This window comes from Anastrepha ludens, chromosome 6 (genome assembly GCF_028408465.1).
Source record: "Anastrepha ludens isolate Willacy chromosome 6, idAnaLude1.1, whole genome shotgun sequence".
Taxonomy (NCBI): Eukaryota; Metazoa; Arthropoda; class Insecta; order Diptera; family Tephritidae; genus Anastrepha; species Anastrepha ludens.
In genome coordinates, this window is record NC_071502.1 from 84,130,076 (window position 1) to 84,149,798 (window position 19,723).

At 37.4% G+C, this 19,723-nt stretch overlaps 2 protein-coding genes across 3 annotated transcripts; one reads left to right on the forward strand and one right to left on the reverse strand.

The window, feature by feature from the left end:
• Positions 1-412: 412 nt before the first annotated feature.
• On the forward strand, positions 413-18,510 carry LOC128868829 (spondin-1). The gene is made up of 9 exons (XM_054111365.1): positions 413-952; positions 15,707-16,101; positions 16,174-16,504; positions 16,561-16,691; positions 16,757-16,982; positions 17,044-17,215; positions 17,296-17,765; positions 17,834-18,001; positions 18,072-18,510. The coding sequence occupies exons 1-9, from the start codon at positions 754-756 to the stop codon at positions 18,317-18,319; spliced, it is 2,340 nt and encodes a 779-aa protein (XP_053967340.1). The 5' UTR covers positions 413-753; the 3' UTR covers positions 18,320-18,510.
• On the reverse strand, positions 1,601-10,544 carry LOC128868828 (protein teflon). 2 transcript variants are annotated; one of them, XM_054111363.1, is made up of 5 exons: positions 8,245-10,543; positions 8,136-8,183; positions 8,021-8,074; positions 7,916-7,960; positions 1,601-2,601 (listed from the first exon to the last, which is right to left on the reverse strand). In XM_054111363.1, exons 1-5 carry the CDS (start codon positions 10,459-10,461, stop codon positions 1,777-1,779), a joined length of 3,189 nt encoding a protein of 1,062 aa, XP_053967338.1. In that variant the 5' UTR covers positions 10,462-10,543; the 3' UTR covers positions 1,601-1,776. The 2 variants fall into 2 exon arrangements, with proteins under 2 accessions (XP_053967338.1, XP_053967339.1); XM_054111364.1 differs by lacking the exon at positions 1,601-2,601 and adding an exon at positions 7,176-7,522 and having other exon boundaries at positions 8,245-10,544.
• Positions 18,511-19,723: the final 1,213 nt, after the last annotated feature.

The window sequence follows — 19,723 nt, forward strand, 5'->3', positions numbered from 1 at the left end:
TGATTACATCAACCAAAATGGTTTATGCAAGTAAATTTAAAAAAAGGTAATACGCTTAACCCAGTACACCATTTCAAAGGATTGCGATTCGTAGAAACCACTTGAATTTTTCGCAATGCAGTGTCCACAATTCCCAAGATTTAACCATAGAGCAGCTGTACTGCATATTCTATTTTTTCCAGTAGCATCTTCACGATAGGAACCCATATCTACGGGCATACGAACGTTCCAATAAATTATGTTATCAGTATTTCACATACAAGTAGACATATGTACATATGTATGTATGTATGCATGTGCAGACCCATGCTCGCATACATTTGCGCTGACTTTTCATAAGCCTATACATTCATGCAAACGTAAATAGAGCCAGCCTGCTTCCAGTCCCACTTGACAGATCGCCTTTGCTCGAGCTCATCTTCAAGGCATTCAGTCTGAGCGCGTACACCGAATCGTACAGAAGCATTCAATCTAAGCTTCATACGTACATAGTCGTAATTGTATTACGCGTTAGCGTGACCAACGCTGCTGACATTCAAAGTGTGTAGATGAGTTGACAGTGTAATTTCGAGTCTCAAGTGTGCTTGGTGCAAGTAGTGTGAAATCTTTGTGCAAATACCTATGCTATTGTAACAATTAACTTAGAGCTCATCAAGAAAAACGAATAAAACTAAGCTAATCACAGCGTGACGGCATACATACACACCCACATACATGCATATGCAAAATCAGATTGTGTGGGGAAAATAACAAATGAAAATGCAGTGCCATTTAAGCAACAAGTGCGTCTTGACAATTTTACTGCTCTGTATAGTGGCATTTCAATTGGCGGCCTGTTGTACGCGTGTACCAACACACCTGCCTCACGGAAGACGTTCACGCGGCGACAATGGATACAAATTAATAGTTGCTGAGGGCCCTAATGGTTATGTGCCGGGCGAGACTTATAACGGTAAATGTTCACCAGATGAAAAAATGTATTAAATATTTATCAACTAAGTAGTATTACGACGATACTGCATTATAAATATATGGCGTTTTGTATCTACAGGAACTTTCGGTTGTTGTTGTTGTTGTAGCATCTTGCTAAACCCTGTCAGTGCGATGTATATTATTATATCATCTAACGGTAAACACAGGAAACTTGCTGTTTCGACAGGTTGGGTCCAGATAGAGAGGGGTTTAGATGAGTGGGATTGATGTGGTGAAAGGTGGTTAGTTTCGTACGAGGTGCCTTCACTCGCTAGACATATGTTTAGTATGTCAGGGTCAATTCTGGATAGGCAAGAGTTTAGCCTCCTACAGTATCCAGAACGTAATTGTGCCAAGGTTACGCCGGTCTCTTGGGTTAGCTGAAGCTTTTCAACTTCTGTGGGTGGTGATTGGACTCCGATTACGGCATTCGGGCAACCACCGAGGTGGTAAGTATCTTCTGATGAATGTCGTTAAGTGTATGTCCAAACACTGCCCGGTCTTTTCGGTAGTTGTAGGCTAGTTTTGTCCAGGATGTCGTCGGAAGGAACTTTCGGTAAAGAGTGACAGTAAAAAAAGTATGTTGTAACAGCACACAAAATTTCCCATAAATTTATGATCAAAATGATTTGTTGTTTTATTCACTTTTCCATATAATGCACTTCTCATTGCACGCTTTTATTTAGTTTAAGAAACACTGCAGGTAACAATTAATAAATGAATTCATATTTACTACTTACAACTAAAATACTGGATGTGTTGATACACTTTTACATTGTCTTACTTATATAGAAATTAAGCAACTTATCTACCATTACAAATGGACAGGTGCTGTTTCATTTGAGTTGCAGTGGGCGCGAAAATTTCACATATTCGACAGGTGTAGTCCCAGTGAAACGAATCTTGGCGATGTTTTTGTAATTCTGCCACTGAGTCGAAGAATCGGTTGCATAAGCCACAAATTATCGGATACTGATGTTCATGCCAGTCTAAATCTACCGCATTAGCGCACAATTGGCCGCATGTCTCGCATTGCAGCAAATGCTTGTTGCGCAGATGATACTCCAAACTGGCAGCATTTTCAAATTTACAGCCACATTCTACGCATTTGAATATGGTGCACACTTTGGTATGTATTAGCTGTGTTGTGCGATCGGTAAAGATTGTTTGGCAGTAGGGGCAAGAGGATTGCATGCGAATATGTTTTTGTCGATGAGAAAAGTATTTACGTTGGGAAAGAAAATATCGTGGACACTCTTCACAGTAGATAATGCGCCGTGCAGTCTTTGGCAGGAAGCTGAAGAGATTCAAATGATAGATCACATTTAATGTAGATTTCTTCTCAATAAACCACTTGTGATAGGTGTCCATGTACCACATAGAAACCAGATTAACAATGCGCTTCGTCTGCGTAATCGATAGCCCCAGTCTATAGTACTCGTTTAAGCGATGCATTAATCTACTGAAATCCAGTTCCAATTTTTCATAGCTTTTAATTCCTTTACCAAATTTCCAGAGGTACTTAAAGTCAGCGTATATTTTTGCAAACATACTTGCCTTTGCACGCATTGCTTCCAAGTGTTCCAATTTCAATCCGTCTTCCGCGTTGGGATGAGTAATGATTTTTAACTAAGAGAAAGAAGAAATGGTGAGAAAAGTTGCAGTTTTAAATAAATAATATGACAAATATATGTATGTTTGGTTAAAGACAGCCTGACAGATTAATTTTTCTGTAAAATTACTTACGAGAAAAGTTGTTGCTAAAGTTTATCACGGGAACTAATCTGTATTGAGCATTTATTATACAGTAAACCAAAAAGAAACTGGGGCACCAATATTCAAAAAATTCAAATTTATATACACTTGCCAAAAAAAGTATCCGTGCACAAAGAAATTAAAGCAACATATTAAGAAATCCATTACATTACTTTGGAGTTATTTTAAAGTTTTTCTGTACAAGAAATAGCGATGTTGAGGGACTATGGAAATTAGTTTTGGCGAGAGAAAAATTATCCTGAAACTTAGAAATGAAGGCAAATCTTTCCACGAAATTGGGCAAATCATAGGAAGAAGTCACTCTTCCTCAATCCCATTGAGCATTTGTGGAATTTACTGGAGCGCAGGATCCGTCAGCACAGCATAACCTCCAAGGAAATGCTTAAAAACGTAATAATTAATGAATGGAGCAAAATTACCAAAGAGGATACCTCTAAATTGGTCCATTCCATGCCACATCGACTTGCGGAGGTCCTCAAGCGGAAAGGTTATCCCACAAGATACTAACACCTTATTTTTTCTCTTTTTAATAAATATGAATACTTTAACCGTATATTGCAATGTACGAATACTTGTCCTGCCTGAAGTGAAGTTATTTCATTTCTTTGTGTACGGATACTTTTTCTGACAAGTGTATAAACAAATAAAGAAATTTATCACAGAGGACCTGTTAGGTCTAAGTGAATTGGTCGTACAGACCGCCTACCACCATAACCTAACCTAAATAAAGAAATTATTCACATATTTTTAATTTTTAAGAAATAATTTGCGTGTAATATAACTATTTCATTTTTAACTATTCAATATGCATAATTGTTGTTTTAATATTAAAGGTAACTCTGTTTATTTAAGTAATAACTGCAATAGCATAATTTTTCAAAGTGAAACAAAGAGTAAGTAAACAAAGTTGTTTCCCTAGCGATCGCCCTTCGACAGGCAATGGCAAACCTCCTCATACAAAACATAAATATCTGCCGTTCTCTTCTTCTTCTTAATTGGCGCGATAACCGCTTACGCGATTTTGGCCGAGTTTAACAAAGCGCGCGAGTCGTTTCTGGACACACCAAGTGAAGCCAAGTCCTTCTTCACCTGATCTTTCCAACGCAGAGGAGGTCTTCCTTTTCCTCTACTACCACCAGCTGGTACCGCATCGAATACTTTCAGAGCCGAAGCGTTTGTATCCATTCGGACGACTTGACCCAGCCAACGTAGCCGCTGGATCTTTATTCGCTGAGCTATATCTATGACGTCGTGAAGCTTATACAGCTCATCGTTCCATCGCCTGCGATATTCGCCGTTGCCAACGTGCAAAGGTCCAAAAATCTTGCGCAGAATCTTTCTCTCAAACACTCCAAGCGTTGCTTCATCGGATGTTGTCATCGTCCACGCTTCTGCGCCATACGTTAGGACGGGCATGTCGGTTCTCACGGCAGTCGGTTATCTGTTACCGAAACAAGCCGGATTTATATCCGGCCAAGGATTGCTACGCCAACAGCATTTCCCGTATGTAAGTATGGGGAATGTTTATGCTGATACAACAACAACAACAACGGGCATGATGGAAGTCTTGTAGAGTGTTAGTTTGTTCGTCGAGAGAGGACTTTACTGCTCAATTGCCTACTTAGTCCAAAGTAGCACTTGTTGGCAAGAGAGATTCTACGTCGGATATCTGCCGTTCGGTGTCGGCTTAAAACTGTAGGTCCCTCTAGGAAATAGGAGGAGGAGCTCGGCGAAATGCCTAAAAATGGGTGTAAATATGTATATATATATGTCTTCCGTTATTTTTCTTCATAACGGAACTGCAAAAGTTAATTTCATTTATCACATTTTGCCATTGACGCTGTGAGTCTACAAGCAGTAATTAGTGCAAAGGGAAAGGGAAAGGGATAGGTTAGGTTAGGTTAGGTTGTGGTGGTAGTCGGTCTGTACAACCTACTCAATTAGACCTTACAAGTCTGTTGTCATACCACTGTACGACACGTGAGTCTCATTTATTTTCATTTATGGAACCATTTTACGGCTCTTATGAAGCGCAAGATTGGTCTCATTCCCAAGCCAGACAATTCTGTAAGGGAATTGAAAAAGTATTTAACTAGACAACCTGCTCTGATTTTAGCTAAGGCTGCACAATTGCAAGGGACGTGCTCAACTATTTCTTCCTCTTCCTCATCTCTACAACTTCCACAATATTTATGGGAGAAAACTCCTAGTCTCGAGGGATTGCTGCCAAATAGCCAACGACCGGTTATACAAGCCACGATCTTCAAAATATCCGGGCCATTTTTTCGCAAATGAGCGAGGAGCTGCGGTTACAGTAAATGGCGAGCGTTACCGTGACATGCTCAAAGAGTTTTTGTTTCGAAAAATTGAAGAGGATGACATGGACGACATTTGGTTTCAACAGGACGATGTAACTTGTCGCTCTGCCAAAGTTACACTCGAACTTTTGGCTACCGTTTTTGAAAACCTTATAATCAGCCGAAATTCCGATATCAATTGGCCGCCTCGGAGTTGTGACTATTTTTTGTGGGGAGCCGTTAAGGACAAATGCTATGCGAACCATCCAGAGACGATTGATGCTTTAAAACACGAAATCGAAGTTGTCATTCATGAAATTGGAGCCCAAACAATCGAAAACGTGCTTAAAAATTGGGTTGATCGAATGGCCTACTGTAAAGCCAGTCGTGGCAGTCATTTAAGCGATATTATTTTTCATTCAAAAATGACAATGTTCAATCTTCAAAATAAAAAAAAAAAAGTTTGAAAAAATATTAATTAATTTTTTTTTATAGCCGATTCAAAAAGGAAATTGTACATGGCCCACCCTGTATATGTATGGGGAATGTTTATGCTGCTACAACAACAACCAGATATCCTCTCTAAAGAGGCTAAGCAGTTGCTTTGTCTTTTTCTTGTTTATTTGCGGTCACAGTAGTCTACCTGTTACGCATGTACCTTCATCTCTCTATGACCTATTGGCCTCTTGGATAATGTTGTTTTTGTTTATTAGTTTGCACGTGGCCGAAGTACCAATGGAACTTTTATCATTGAGCAGTTGAAGAGTAGTAACTTTCCTGTCAAAAGATACTGCACAAAATATTAGTTCATGAATTTTCCTTTATTTCCATATTTTCATTACTCCCCCATTTTATGTTTGAGTTGTAAAAATAAGTTATTGTTTATTTATGTGGGAAAATATTTGCGTGTGGAACGGACTTATAAAACTGACAATCCCTTACAAAAGGTCACATTTAAGAAGGGCGAAGAAAGTGGAAAAATTAAATACCTTTTTGGTAAAAATTACATTAATTTTAAATAAATATAGTCCCAGAATTATATTTTATTAATTAATTTTTTAGTCAAAACTGACCGCGAAGTTTCGCCAATATGGCGCTATTGTGTTACCTAAGCATTATGACCCTAAGCAATACTTTCATAGAAGAAATGGATTTATTATAAATTTAGTTGACTAAAAACAAACTTTGAACATACTCATGCCTTATTTTATTTACTATGCTCTGCCCACGTAAGTTTGGAGTCTTGACCGCCAAACCATGATTATCCTTATATTCTAAGTACTCTTATATTCCTAATCGTATTTATTCAAATTAATTATTACATCGGCGGTGGCCGCCGTAGCCGAATGGGTTGGTGCGTGACGTGTATTTCTGCCATGAAAAAACTCTTCATAAAGAACCATATGCCGTTCAGAGGCTGTGAGTAATTACATATTACAAAATGAACTTGTTAATAAGTTATATATTTTTAAACCAATCTAGTGAGTACTTCCGCAACCTATATTTGAAAGGCATCGGGTTCAGATTGTGAAAATGTCCATCTTTCACGCTCATTGCCCCATCTACGATATCCTGATTTAAGCGGTATGTCCGGATGTACTCCATATTGGTCCTGGACGTACCGAGTAAGTTCTTGCTCATAAGCACATTCTTCTGAAAGTGAAATTTTTTTCCTACATATTTTACTTTTCCTCCACTTTTACTCTAAATTTCTAGAGTTAGCAACCCAGTGTCTTGCTAAGGGAGCCGATTTGTCAAGAAGAAACGAGAAAGCTGCTTACTAAGCAAACCTTTTATTATTGAATCATGAATTACAAGGATATGCGAGTTTATAGTTTATTTACCTCATTCCGTATATTTCATAAAAATATATACATATATATGTATTATATATAATTGGCGCTTTCACTATTTAAAGGATGTTTGAGCGAGCTCCTCGTCCCACAAAATGGAGGGACCAACAGTTTTAAGATGTCTCCGAACGGCAAGTGGTTTTTATGAGAAGTCTTTTCATGGCAGAAATACACTCGGACCGCTATTAGAAAAAAACATTGTCTATTATTTGATATTCACGCACGTAGGTCTGAACCTGTGCATTACCTAATGGTAATCAAGCACTATCTCATTCGGCCAAGGCGGCCGCCAAATTTGCTTAGCTGTTTTTATTAAGATGAGTTTGTATCGGCATGTAAATATAATTTTCCAGAGTATATTTATTTTACAAATACTAAAATTTGTTGGAATCGAGCTCAGAGAAATACTCTGAAAACATGCACGGTGCACAATAGATCTTTTAGGTCGCAGTGCTAAGTCCTTTCATAATAACAATTGTATCGACTTTTCGCAATTTTATCGCAACATCACCCTAATCCTTTATTTTTAAGTCATGCTTTGTAGTAGTATTTATGATCAGGAACGCGTATATTTGCAACAATTGTTACAAACTAACATGTTTCAGAGTTTTCATAGCTAAAAATCTGCAAAGAATGGAATATTAGGAAGGAGAAATTACATTTCATTTTGGCGAAAGTTGTGCAAATTTTTAGGTTACGAATAGGTTAGGTTTTTACTTGTAACAACTTTCCAGTAAAAAATAACTGTTAACAATCTTATGCTGAAACATTTTTTTTTATTTTTTGTGCGCCTTCGAAAATTGAAAGATTTACAAGTTTTTTGTACATTTTTTTTTTTGATACTTTTCTCTTTGAGAGTGAATGCTGACAAATTATCAGAAATTTAATTACTGCCTAATTCTTAAAGAAAAAGAACGCGAACAGAACTAATGACTTCATATATGTAGATATTAGTAGGTAATGAGCTTAAACAATATTTTTGTATTAATGATGGTAACTATAATTGTTTATACTTACTCCAATCGACTGAAGCAGCAGAGAGTTTAACTTTTCTTCGTCAAACTGTAAATATGTATAATCTTTTAAGCAGCGTTTGCAAACATTACCACGCATTTTACTTACACCGTTAGAGAGCATGCTTTCATCTAACAAACTGTTTTCCTCGACCAGCAGTGACTAAAACAAGATTAATAGATGTACTTAAATACGTTTTTAAATAGAGCTCGAAACGATTTACCTTTTGTATATCAACGTTCAATGGAGCCGTAATATTAAAACTATTTTGCTACAAATAGAAAGAAATAAAAATTATTTTCGGCAGTATAGTAATCTACATCAAATAGTACCATTAGTGAATCTAATAATTTATTTTCATCGGCAATTGCTTCTAATTTCAACTGATTTAGCGTATCTTCTGGCGTATAGTCAATAACATTTATAGACGTCGTAGGTGGTCCGCTTGTGCTATCGGCGGCAGCGTGGGGCATGCTCATATATGTATCCATTTTACATATATCGTTTACATCTTGCCTTACAAAAACAGGCTCGAAATTATTGACTTCTTTTATTTGTGTTTGGGCTTCGGCAATTGATGCATTACCGTTACAGAGTATATTTTCAGTATTCAAAGTTTGTTCTGCTGGCGCAATGGTATCAACGCTCAATATTTCTAATCCCATTTTTTTGCCGGAATTGCTTGCTGTGGTATCAGTTTTGGCAATATCAACTTCAGTTTTCCTTTTCTTTGATTTATTTTCCTTTTCCTTCGCCAGTGATAATCGCTTCATTAGTTTGAGTTGAATAGAATTTTTGAAGTCATTATTTTCATTTGAGTGTGTAACATTTGCAGAACTGATTTGTGTAGATACGGATGTACAGTTTTCATTCATATTTAGTCTTCCACACGGCCGTAATGGGCTTCCTCTTTCTGGCATATGATTTACATGTTTTTGTTTTGGTGTTGACTGCGCTAAAAACCCATTAGTATTCTTCAAAGTATTTGCTGTGTTTTTAAAAAATTTTGAAAATGGTGGTAACTGAAGGCCATCAATGCTGTCGGAACGTTCAACGCTATTTAAGAGTTCTGAAATTGCCTCCGATTGTATATTACTTAGCTGTGAGGACTTATCAAAACTAAGATCAAGGGGAGTCTCATTTTCGCCTGCTTGTGCAATAGCATGTTCGCCTGATGCAACGCTTTTCATTTCAGACGCATTAAAGTCAAGATACTCCTTTTGATAACTACTCAAATATTGTGTTGTTGGAGTTCCTAACTCGCATTCACTTTCTTTAAGAGTGGCCAGCGTCATTTCGGGCATAACCTTTTTCATCTGACTGATTTCTTCTTCGGAAAATTTTATTTCTGCCAACTCAACGTCGACCTCTGCTATTACGTAAGGCTCACATTGATCAAGTGTTGTGTAAGTTTCTGCATCATACATCGCTACGTCACTAACCCCAATTGGGCAATTTCTAATATCTCTACCTGGTAAAATATCCCGCTGGTCGTGTGGTTCTCCTGAAGAATGGTCTCGAGTACATTCTAAGTCGTTTAAATCATTCAACTTCAATGCCAGTTTAACAGTTTCTATATCCGCGTTCAGCGCAGTGCCATAATGGTTGCTCTTTATATCCTCGCATTTGAATACAAATTGTTTATTTATGCAACTGTCTTTTATTTTAAGGTGACTCTTCAAAGTGGCTTTTTCTTCTATTTTCAGATTACTTTTCGTTTGATTTTTAACAAAAATTTTCAAATTATGACGTTGCTTACAGTCACTGCTTTGATTATCATCTGCTACTTTAGTTTTCTTAATTTTTAATTTACCATAGTTTACGTGTTTACAGTCATTCGTTGAGTCACATGCATTTTTGTCATATCCAAGACATGAATTATGATTTTCATTGCTGTTATCTTTGATGATATCAAATTCAGATTTATTTTCCGTTTCATCACTTCTTATTCCAGTTTCGGATTGTTTGGTGTTTATATTATCTTGTAGATTCTTCCAAGTTTTCTCTAACTCTACATCAACACTGGCTACCTGATTCTTTTTGGTATTGTTTGTAACTCTCAGATAAAGTTCATTTGGATTTTCATTTGTATTATTTCTGCTTTCAACGCCAGAATCATTTTCAGAATATTCCGTTTCATATCCGTTTAACGAGGTAGTAGTAGCAATACTAGTCAGTAGTTCTTTTATCTCGTTTTCTAATTCCACATCACTATCTATTCCTGTATCATCATCCTCATCCGTAATCAACCCGTTATCTTCCAGACTTAACTCATTATTGCCGGTGTCCATAGCGCTATTTTCATTACTCAGCAGCTCCTCCATGGTGTAAGTGCTTATTACTTGTAGCTTTTGTAAACTGTTGGGTAATACGTTCCCTTGATGTTCCCATTGAAGATGCCGTGTAAAAATAGCCATTTGAGAAAACATTTCGTTGCACTGAGCGCATCTGAACAAAAAATTATTTAGCTTTGAAGACGTAACTATTTCCCCGCATTTCACCAATTCTGTATTGCTAAAATCACTCAATTCATTTACTGCACTTCCCATTTCAGCGCGATTAACTGGGTTTCCAACTTCTAATATGAATATTGACCAATTATTCCAATTCGAAGGAGTTCACTTAACGGCACTTCAAAACAAAGCAACTGTTCTTTCAAACGGGACGCGACGCGCGTAGATTTTAAACAGCTGTTTGCTTAAAAAAAGTGTTGATTAACGCCGCAGAAATTTGGGCCAAATAAGGAACAAAATGAAAGATCATTGAACACAACATACATTTTCAAAGCAAGTTGAAACGCAGTTTTGAGATCAGAGCAATACTGTAAACATTTATCATCGGTATTCTAATATATAATGACTGAACATATTTATTTTTTCACAAAGTTGGTAATTTGTTGACTCTCAACGATTTTACCTCTATGAGTATGTAATATCGATAACCAATTATTTTTAGAAGTGAAAAATGTTTGTTATTAAACATTATATGACAAGCCGCTTAAAAATATTTTATGAATGCATAAACAAGTATTGTAAGTGATATCATTTCCGTTAAATAAGAAGAAAATATAATTCATTTTTAAGGACATGTAGGCGCATAACCATATTTTATTTGTAGGAAAACTTTTTTGCGGCAGAGTCAGGATCAGTATTGAGGATTTTCTTTTTGCCGCATAAAATTATTAGGTTCCATTAAGGTGTATTGGAGTCTGGGAGACTTTCCTTCAAATTTACAGTCACCTGTTTACCACAGTCCATAAGCGAGTGAAATGCGTAGTAGGTGTTAATTACGAGTAAATTTTTAAATACTGACTACGGGTTACGTAATGATTTATTACTTGAGACAGCCCTAGGCAGAAAAGGTGTTATTTATGTAAAATATCAATGGTTTCGTTGCTTGTGTGGTACGTAGCGGCGTTTTGTTGATAATAAACGTTTTCCAGCTCAATACCAGCCAATTCCAGCCAAAAAAATAGTAATTGTTGCCCCAGCTTCATTTTCCAAAATTCTGCCAAATTTTCACCATTTTGTAGTAAATTTTAATAGCGGGCTCTTAAAAATAACACCTGTTATTGGAAAACCCTTTAGATATTTGAAGCAATAAACAAGTAAAACCTACAGCAAGGCGTGTCTATACATAGATATGCCTTGACCTACAGTTTATAGATTTGAACGCAAGGCGAATTGCGTACTGAAGGTGGCGTCTTCCCAAAACAGTTCTTTATTTTTCGCGTTTAAGACAAGTCCGACGTCAATACCCTTTCCAATACAAAACAAACAATTGGAGGAAAAATTACGTGTTTGTGAGTGGAGAATTGTGATTTATGAGATTTAAACTAAACACATTAAATTGTGAAAGCACGAATTGTGAAAATACCTCTAAATTCAGTTTTTTGGGTTTTTTAAAGAAAGACGTCGTAACATGAAAGTTCGTGCATGTGCATTTAATTTCATGTGTTTCGTTGTTTCTATTATTTTCGTCCAGTCTTCGTCTTCACAAACAAGTAGTTTTCCGACACAGCGAGTGCAGAAGACGCAACCTTTTATTCCATCATTCATGCCACCAGCAAATGAGTACATAAGTTTTTATTTTGCACTAAAGTTAAATTGCATTTCCCAGCACTGGTCTGTAAGAGGTATTCTTTCCAATAAATTATTCATATCCGGTCTGTTAGAGTACGAATGTTAAGGTGCCTTTTGAGGTAACTTCATATAATATTTTTTCTTTCGATTTCTTAGACTGAATATCAAAGTAATTTGTTTTGTTACAATCTGATAGAAATTTGTGGAATTACGCTTCTATTTTCTTTTCACAACTGATTCGTCATGGAATAATCAGCTGATGTTGCCATTCAAACTATTAAATTACAAAAACAAAGTACATGTAAATATTACTTTGGACTATTGAAAATCATTTATTTTCTTTCATTGTACTCGTATATCTTTACGTCAGTCCTTACAAGCTATCTGAAACAAATATGGCGCACCATAATGTGGAATGCCTTGGCAATTTGAGGATTTTTATTCCGCTATTTAAATAATAGCACAAAAAAACAAAAACAAATATAAACGAATTGAATAATTTGCTCTGTGAATATAGTAAATCTCTACTTATCATTTCTGAAGACTCGACAGTCGATTCTATGTTACAGTAGAATGTACTCCTCGTACATGTATGGGAAACGTTTTCGCTGCTACAACAACAAACTTTGCTTGGACATAAAGCAGAATTTTCGTTAAATAGCAATGCCAAACGCCACTTTTTAATCCAGATTTAGGAATTACTTGCCACACGAAATATTATATGAGTATGAATATAATCTTGTACAATTTTTTCTATTTAGATTTTCTATTTTCCACGTGTAGAATAGTTGAATATCAAACTGATTAAAATCAAATCTTCCACTTTTGATGTGCCATCCATTATCGTACGACCAAAAATATGCACATATCGGCGAAGGGTTACCAGAAAATAGTTAAAGCCGTTAGGCTCTACTTCTCATTTCCGTTTGATGCTATTTTAAATTTATATGAATGCTTGTACAATTTTTTTCCACATGCGTGTATGAGCTATTCTATCCACATTTCCAATAGAAAGTGCAATATATGTTTAAAAATGCGTACCACCTTTCTAGCTGAAACTGATGCTTGAGGTACAAAAGTTATTTTTAATGAACCTGTCCAAGCTAAACATATTTGTACATGCATACTTTTTTAGCAATTTTTTAAAATCCGGATACGATCACTAAAATACCACTTAAGAGCGATAAGAGTGTTCATTTCGCAAAAGTGTAGATAAGGAAACCAGCAATCTTTAAAAAACACGTCACTCTAGTAGCGAAGGCCAGCATACTGTAATATCTGAACTTCCGATATGCTGACTCTAGATCAGCGTTTCTTGAACGGTGGTATTTGTAAGGATTTTTTTAAAAATCGTGAAATAAAATCTACGGTACTACGATACGGAAGGAAGGAACTTTTCATTTAAATTTGGTTCTCATTAGTTTGATCGGAACAGCTGAGTCGGGATTGCGTTTACGGTGTTCATTGTTTTCAGCATAACACCAGTGGGGCGTAAGGCCGCCAAAGATGGTAGACTAGCCAATAATGCAGAGACTGCCAACAAAATAAATAGTAGCCGAACGGCAAGGGGCGTGCTTTAACGAGTCTGACTCGTGATGAAAATGTTGGCCCAAACATGAATATGACGAGCCAGGCTCGTGAATACATCGTCGGGCCAAACGTAAAATATTACGAGCCGAGGTCAAGATTGAATATTAGTTTCTATCTGTGCGCCACCAGAGTTAGTCACGAGTCTCATAATTGCTATTACAAAGTAGTTTATATTATTCTGATCTGTTTACCACGCGTTGACGCGTAACACTTCGCCCGAGTTTCGTCAAGCTAAATGGTACGGCAAGGGGTGAATTTTAAATGAAAAATGATACCTATTGCAAAATATGTGGTTTGATAAGGTGGGCAGGGATAGCCAGTTTTTTTTAGGTCTAGATTGTTACCCTTCCAAAATTATTACATAAAATGAGTTATGAGTATCGACAATTCTGAAGTATTAGATTTCTTCATTTAATAGTAATAAACAAGCACTAACACCGATACCAGAGTCAGCTTTGAAACCTAATATGAAATCACTACTGGTAATATTCTTCCCTGAAACACTAAGATGCCTTCAGATTCCCTAGCTATAGGATCTTAGTGCACCAACTTTCAGTCTATGTATAGACAAATCCAGACATTTTTTTTTCTTGTTCGCTCCTCTCGAGAGCATAGGATCTCGAGAAGACTTGTCTTGCGTTGGTTTAGTTAATCTATTTGATTTATGACAGGGTAGGAGATTAGCCTAAATAGCATTCCTAATAGTCAGTCCTAAATAGTGGGGTTGTCCATCTGGCGTTGTTAATGCTTGGAGCGCCATCTTTGTTTCATATTTTTCTGCCAGAAGGATCGCACAGATGGTTGAGGACTTCGCTAAATTTTGTGTGTCTGCGCTATTATCGCAATTGTCCACTTCCTCTTGCTGACGCCACTGATGCAATGTGTAACTGTGTGTTTATCTTTGTTGTTGCTTGTTTTAGCAGCCACAATGCAAATAATGCGCTGACTATTGTGCGGGAGTAAGGATGGAAAGGATACGTTTTTGGGTTTGATAAATGCATTTTTTTTTGCTTTACGTGGGATCCGGAAATCTAGACATAGCCACACAAAAAGTATCCAACTATCTAAGAAAATCTGAGGTGCCATATACTCCCGCCGTACTTACTCGGCTTTGAGTCTATGTATTTAATTATCAATCCTACGGAGGTCGGATCACTAAGGCCATCAAATGGTTTTATTTCTATTAAAACGACTAAGAAAAAAACTTTAAAAACCAATTCTAATGCCTAAAAGCGCGGTTTCTAATGTATTTTACTTAGGATTTAAAAACTTAGCTTGTAAATGGCTTTGCCGCACTGTTACCGTGCTTAACTTTGTCAACAAATAAATAAGCATATAATTCGATAATAGATATTTATAAGTTTTGGTTTAGTAAGCTGCTACAACAAAAACAACAACATAATCTTTATAAGGGGTTAGGGGTAGTCAGAGGCCCGAAAAAATTATGATTTTTAATAGTTTTTTTTGATAGTCAATTGCTTTATTTTACAAAAATTAAAAAAAATTAAAATTAATAATTGTAAAAGCGATCGATGTTTGTGTGGAGCCCGTTTCTCCAGAAGTCCCTTGCGGTGATCATCACAAGTCCTTGGAGATGCATCTAAAATCAATCGTACAAGAGAAATTAGTTTTATTAATAGCTAATCTTGTGCCTGATCGAAGCTTTTTTTTCAAAATTAACAATATGGCGGCCTTAGGAAATATTTTTCAGTTTTCGAGAAAAAAACCGACAATTAATTATTTAAAAAAACCGAAATTAAAAAAAAAAAAATCTTTCGATCAGGCACGAGTTTTTTATGCTTTTCAAAAGCAGTATACATTTTTTTGAAATCTACCAGGCGGTTTTTAAGTTACGGTGATCACCAGTTCAAAAACATAGTTTTGAGAAAAACGCATTTAAAGTTTTGCTATCGATATCCGTAGCGCCCGAGCGCCCATTGTTAATTATTGAATAACTGGAAAAGTATTTGTCGGATTCACTTCAAATTTTCACACAATATTTTTAAGATATTATACTTAAGAAAATGCAAAAACAAATCAAGTGTTTTGAAATTCTGACTACCCCTACCCTCATAAGTATGCGTACATACATATTTATTCCATTTATTATTTATAATTACAGTTTTGCTGCTCGGCGCTCGTACTCATGAGAAGGTTCAGCATTTTACCCACTTCACTATCACCGCGGAGGCCGCCACTTTTGGCCAACGTGCACAACCTGCTAGCCCAAAGCGTGTTGGACGGTTTCAACTCTTTAGTGACGCACTTACGAAATTCAGTGATCGCTGCGTCAATACCGTTCAGGAAGCAGAAGACTTGCCCAAAACTGAAGTACAGGCTATGTGGGTGGCACCTGCAACGGGTGCAGGTTGCGTTTCAATATCTGCTATGGTTTACGAAGGTCCTCGTGCATGGTACTCGGATGAAGGACAGCTAACACAAGTCATTTGTGAGCGGAAAACCAACGTGCATACGGTGAAAAAGGAGTGTTGTGCTTGTGACGAAGCTAAATATAGCGTAAGATGTTGGACTCATAAAAATATATGGACATATGTATGTGTTTAAGCTTTAAGATTTCTATCCAAACAGTTCGTTTTTGAGGGCATTTGGTCCAATGAAACACATCCCAAGGATTATCCCTTCGCTATTTGGTTGACACATTTCTCAGATGTGATTGGCGCCTCACACGAGGCGAATTTCTCGTTCTGGGGTGAGAATCATATAGCCACCGACGGGTTTCGCTTCTTAGCTGAATTCGGTTCACCGACTGCTTTGGAAACGGAACTACGTGCTAGAGGTCCACGTTTGAGAACTCTTATAAAAGCTGCTGGTCTATGGTATCCGAATGTGAATACTAATACTTCTTCGAAATTCCGTGTGGACCGCACACATCCAAAGGTCTCGCTGGTATCTATGTTTGGTTGGTAGAATCTTAAACAAATTTAATCCTAAATAATTGCAAACATTTACATTTAGGACCTTCGCCCGACTGGGTTGTCGGCATTAGCGGTGTTGATTTGTGCACCGAAGATTGTTCGTGGAAAGAATCATTAGACTTTGATCTCTATCCATGGGATGCGGGCACCGACAGTGGCATCAGCTACATGGTATTATAATTTGAATATTTATTTTCACTTTAAGGTTTTTAAAATTTTCAAAATCCCTCTTGCAGTCACCCAATGCAGAAACGCAGCCGCGAGAGCGGATGTATCGCATTACCACCATGTACCCCGAGGATCCACGTGCACCATTTTATAACCCAAAAAGCAGCGAAATGACGCCGTTGGCTAAATTATATATTAGGCGAGAGAAAATTATGTCCCGAAGCTGTGATGACCATTTCTTGGAAGCTTTAAAATTGGATGTATCTGACGATGTTGAAGAGCAGGATACAAGGCGTATGAAATCGATGTTAAGTTATTGCTCACATAAAATCTAATTTTAATGGTTTCCATGCAGCCGAATGTCAGTTGACTGCCTACAGCGATTGGAGCCCTTGTTCTGTCACCTGCGGTAAAGGCATTCGTATGCGTACGCGTCAATATGTGAATCCCGAAGTGGCTGCTGCTGTTGATTGTTCACGCCAGTTGATTTCGAAGGAAATGTGTGCAGCTGCTGTAGCTGAATGCGAGTAAGCTCCACCAATACTATGCACTACCTGGTTATCTATAAATACATACTTTAATAAATACACCACTTCCGTATTTGTAGTAGTCAGACACAGGACGATGACGACGAGGGTGAGAACATGGCACGAGCTATCGCTTTAGTAACGGATGATGGCGAAGGGGTTGGCGTATGTCATATCACAAGTTGGAGCGAGTGGTCCGAATGTTCTGCTAGTTGCGGTATTGGTATTACAATGCGCACGCGTACATTCCTCAATCACCTTGGGCGCAAACGTTGTCCACATATGGTTACAGTTCAGAAACAAAAATGTATGCGGCCAGATTGTAAATTCGAAGAGGTGGAATTGCCCGATCCAATGTGTCCAACCACACAGTGGAGTGATTGGAGTCCGTGCACGGCAACATGTGGGCGTGGTGTTACCATACGTACGCGACTTTTGCTGTTAGAGGATAGCGCGGTAAAGGACAACTGTACTAAGCGTATGGAGTTAAATCAACAAAAGGAATGTAAGGTACCACAAGAGTGCACCATTAACATGGAGATGGCTAAGGGTTGGTTCAAAATTACTTAGATTCATATAAAAATGGAAATAGTTTCACAAAATAATTTTTTTATGTAGAAATTTGTGTGGAGCCTTACGACAGTGGCCCGTGTCGTGGTATATACAAACGTTATGCCTACAATCGGGAATATGGGCGTTGTGAGAGTTTCACCTATGGTGGGTGTCGTGGTAATCGTAACAACTTCCTTACCGAGAGTGACTGCATAAATTCCTGTGGCATGTTACGTAAGCACTTCATCTGAATCTAAAAGCCAACATAAATGTATGCAATCTTTTCTCCTATACAATACTTTAGGAGCTGCAGATTCTGGCAATCCTCAAGCTACGGTCACAAAAGTTACATCGGAAGCACATCAGGCCTCGGTCTACCAACCTGTGGATTGTGTAATGTCAGAGTGGTCCAATTGGTCTGAATGCAGCGTTAGCTGTGGCACAGGCTATTCCAATCGCAGTAGATATGTCATTACGGAGCCCAGGAATGGTGGCCAACCGTGCCCGAAGCGCAAGGTGAAGGTACGCCGTTGCACAATGGCTGATTGCTGATTGCACAGCTAAGATCTTAAGAAATTACATGAATTTAATACTCGTAATAATTATTCCAATCAGTTATGTGGAATTTCTTAAGAATAATTTTTTTATATAATACATACATACATACTATACTTATGTATATATACATATGTAATAAATAGATGCATACAATTTGTATAAAAAGAAGTGCTAATGCAAGAACACTTAGGAGGTTTTATTTTAAATAAAATCTTGTTTGAGATCGTAAAACCCCAATATGTTAGTGATTAAAACATCTCATAAACCTCCCTAAAGACAGACCGAGAATACTTACTGTCTCTCTGAATGGAGACTGCGAAGTCATCTGCAGGTTTCGGGAGCCTATCTCCAAAAACACCACTTCACTTGTGGTGAAAAGAAAAAGTAAACATCTCGGCTTTGTGCGGCCAGAAGAAAGGCTCATCACTCAGCTCAACCCATCTTGGATTTGGATGAGGTATTACGAGTAGAGGGTACAAAAGATTCTACAAACCTGTATTTTTTACTATTATGTATATTCTATGAAGAGAGCACTACTGCAAGCGATGCAACGATGAAAGTAACAAAATCTACCGAGCAGAGGCAGAGCCCAACATCGACATCTATGACGGAATTCAAAGTTCTCTTTTTCGACTGATAGCTACGATACGATAGGTACGGAGAGCAGTAGCGCGGCTAAAAAGATGCAGGGTCAATGGAACGGACTGTCAGTTGAGCTATTCAAAAACGTGGACGTTCATTATTAGATGCAAAAGCGAAAGAAATTGATTATCATCGAATCAAAAAAAGACAATATCAATTAAGGTTTGGCTACCATGTAGCTATTTCTTGACAAATATGTTTTTCGAGATTGCAAGAGAAAGAATTAAGTATGTTATCGTATTAGAAACTGCCAGCATACAGGTACAGGAATGCAAACAAGGTGTCATCATATTTGTGCATATGTACAAATGTGTACAAACTCTCCAGCAATGAGATAACCAGTTGCGGAGAAGAGATCTTCTCTGGCTGGGAAAGCCATCTCGGTGAACTTCATTTGTAAAAGCATAAAACGTTCCTCATAAATATTGGAGAAGTCTTGCTTGTTGTTGTTGTAGTATTCTTACTAAACCTTGTATAGCTTGGTATCCCACTAAGTGTTGGCAACGGAGTCATCTAAAGGTAGGCACAAGAAACGTAATCTTTCAATGGGGTCAACCCGTAAAAGAGCTGGCTTGACTGGGCATGTGAAGAGCTGGTTAGTACTCGTAGAGAATGCCTCGTGATTCAACTGCTGTCACAATGCTGCTAGTACAATGAAAAAAGCTGTAAAAAGTTTTGTTTCCATTTAGGTTGGATCTATTTTTTCTAAAAAATTTTAATTCTATGTCGAGAGATCCATTGTTATCAATTCTTTTT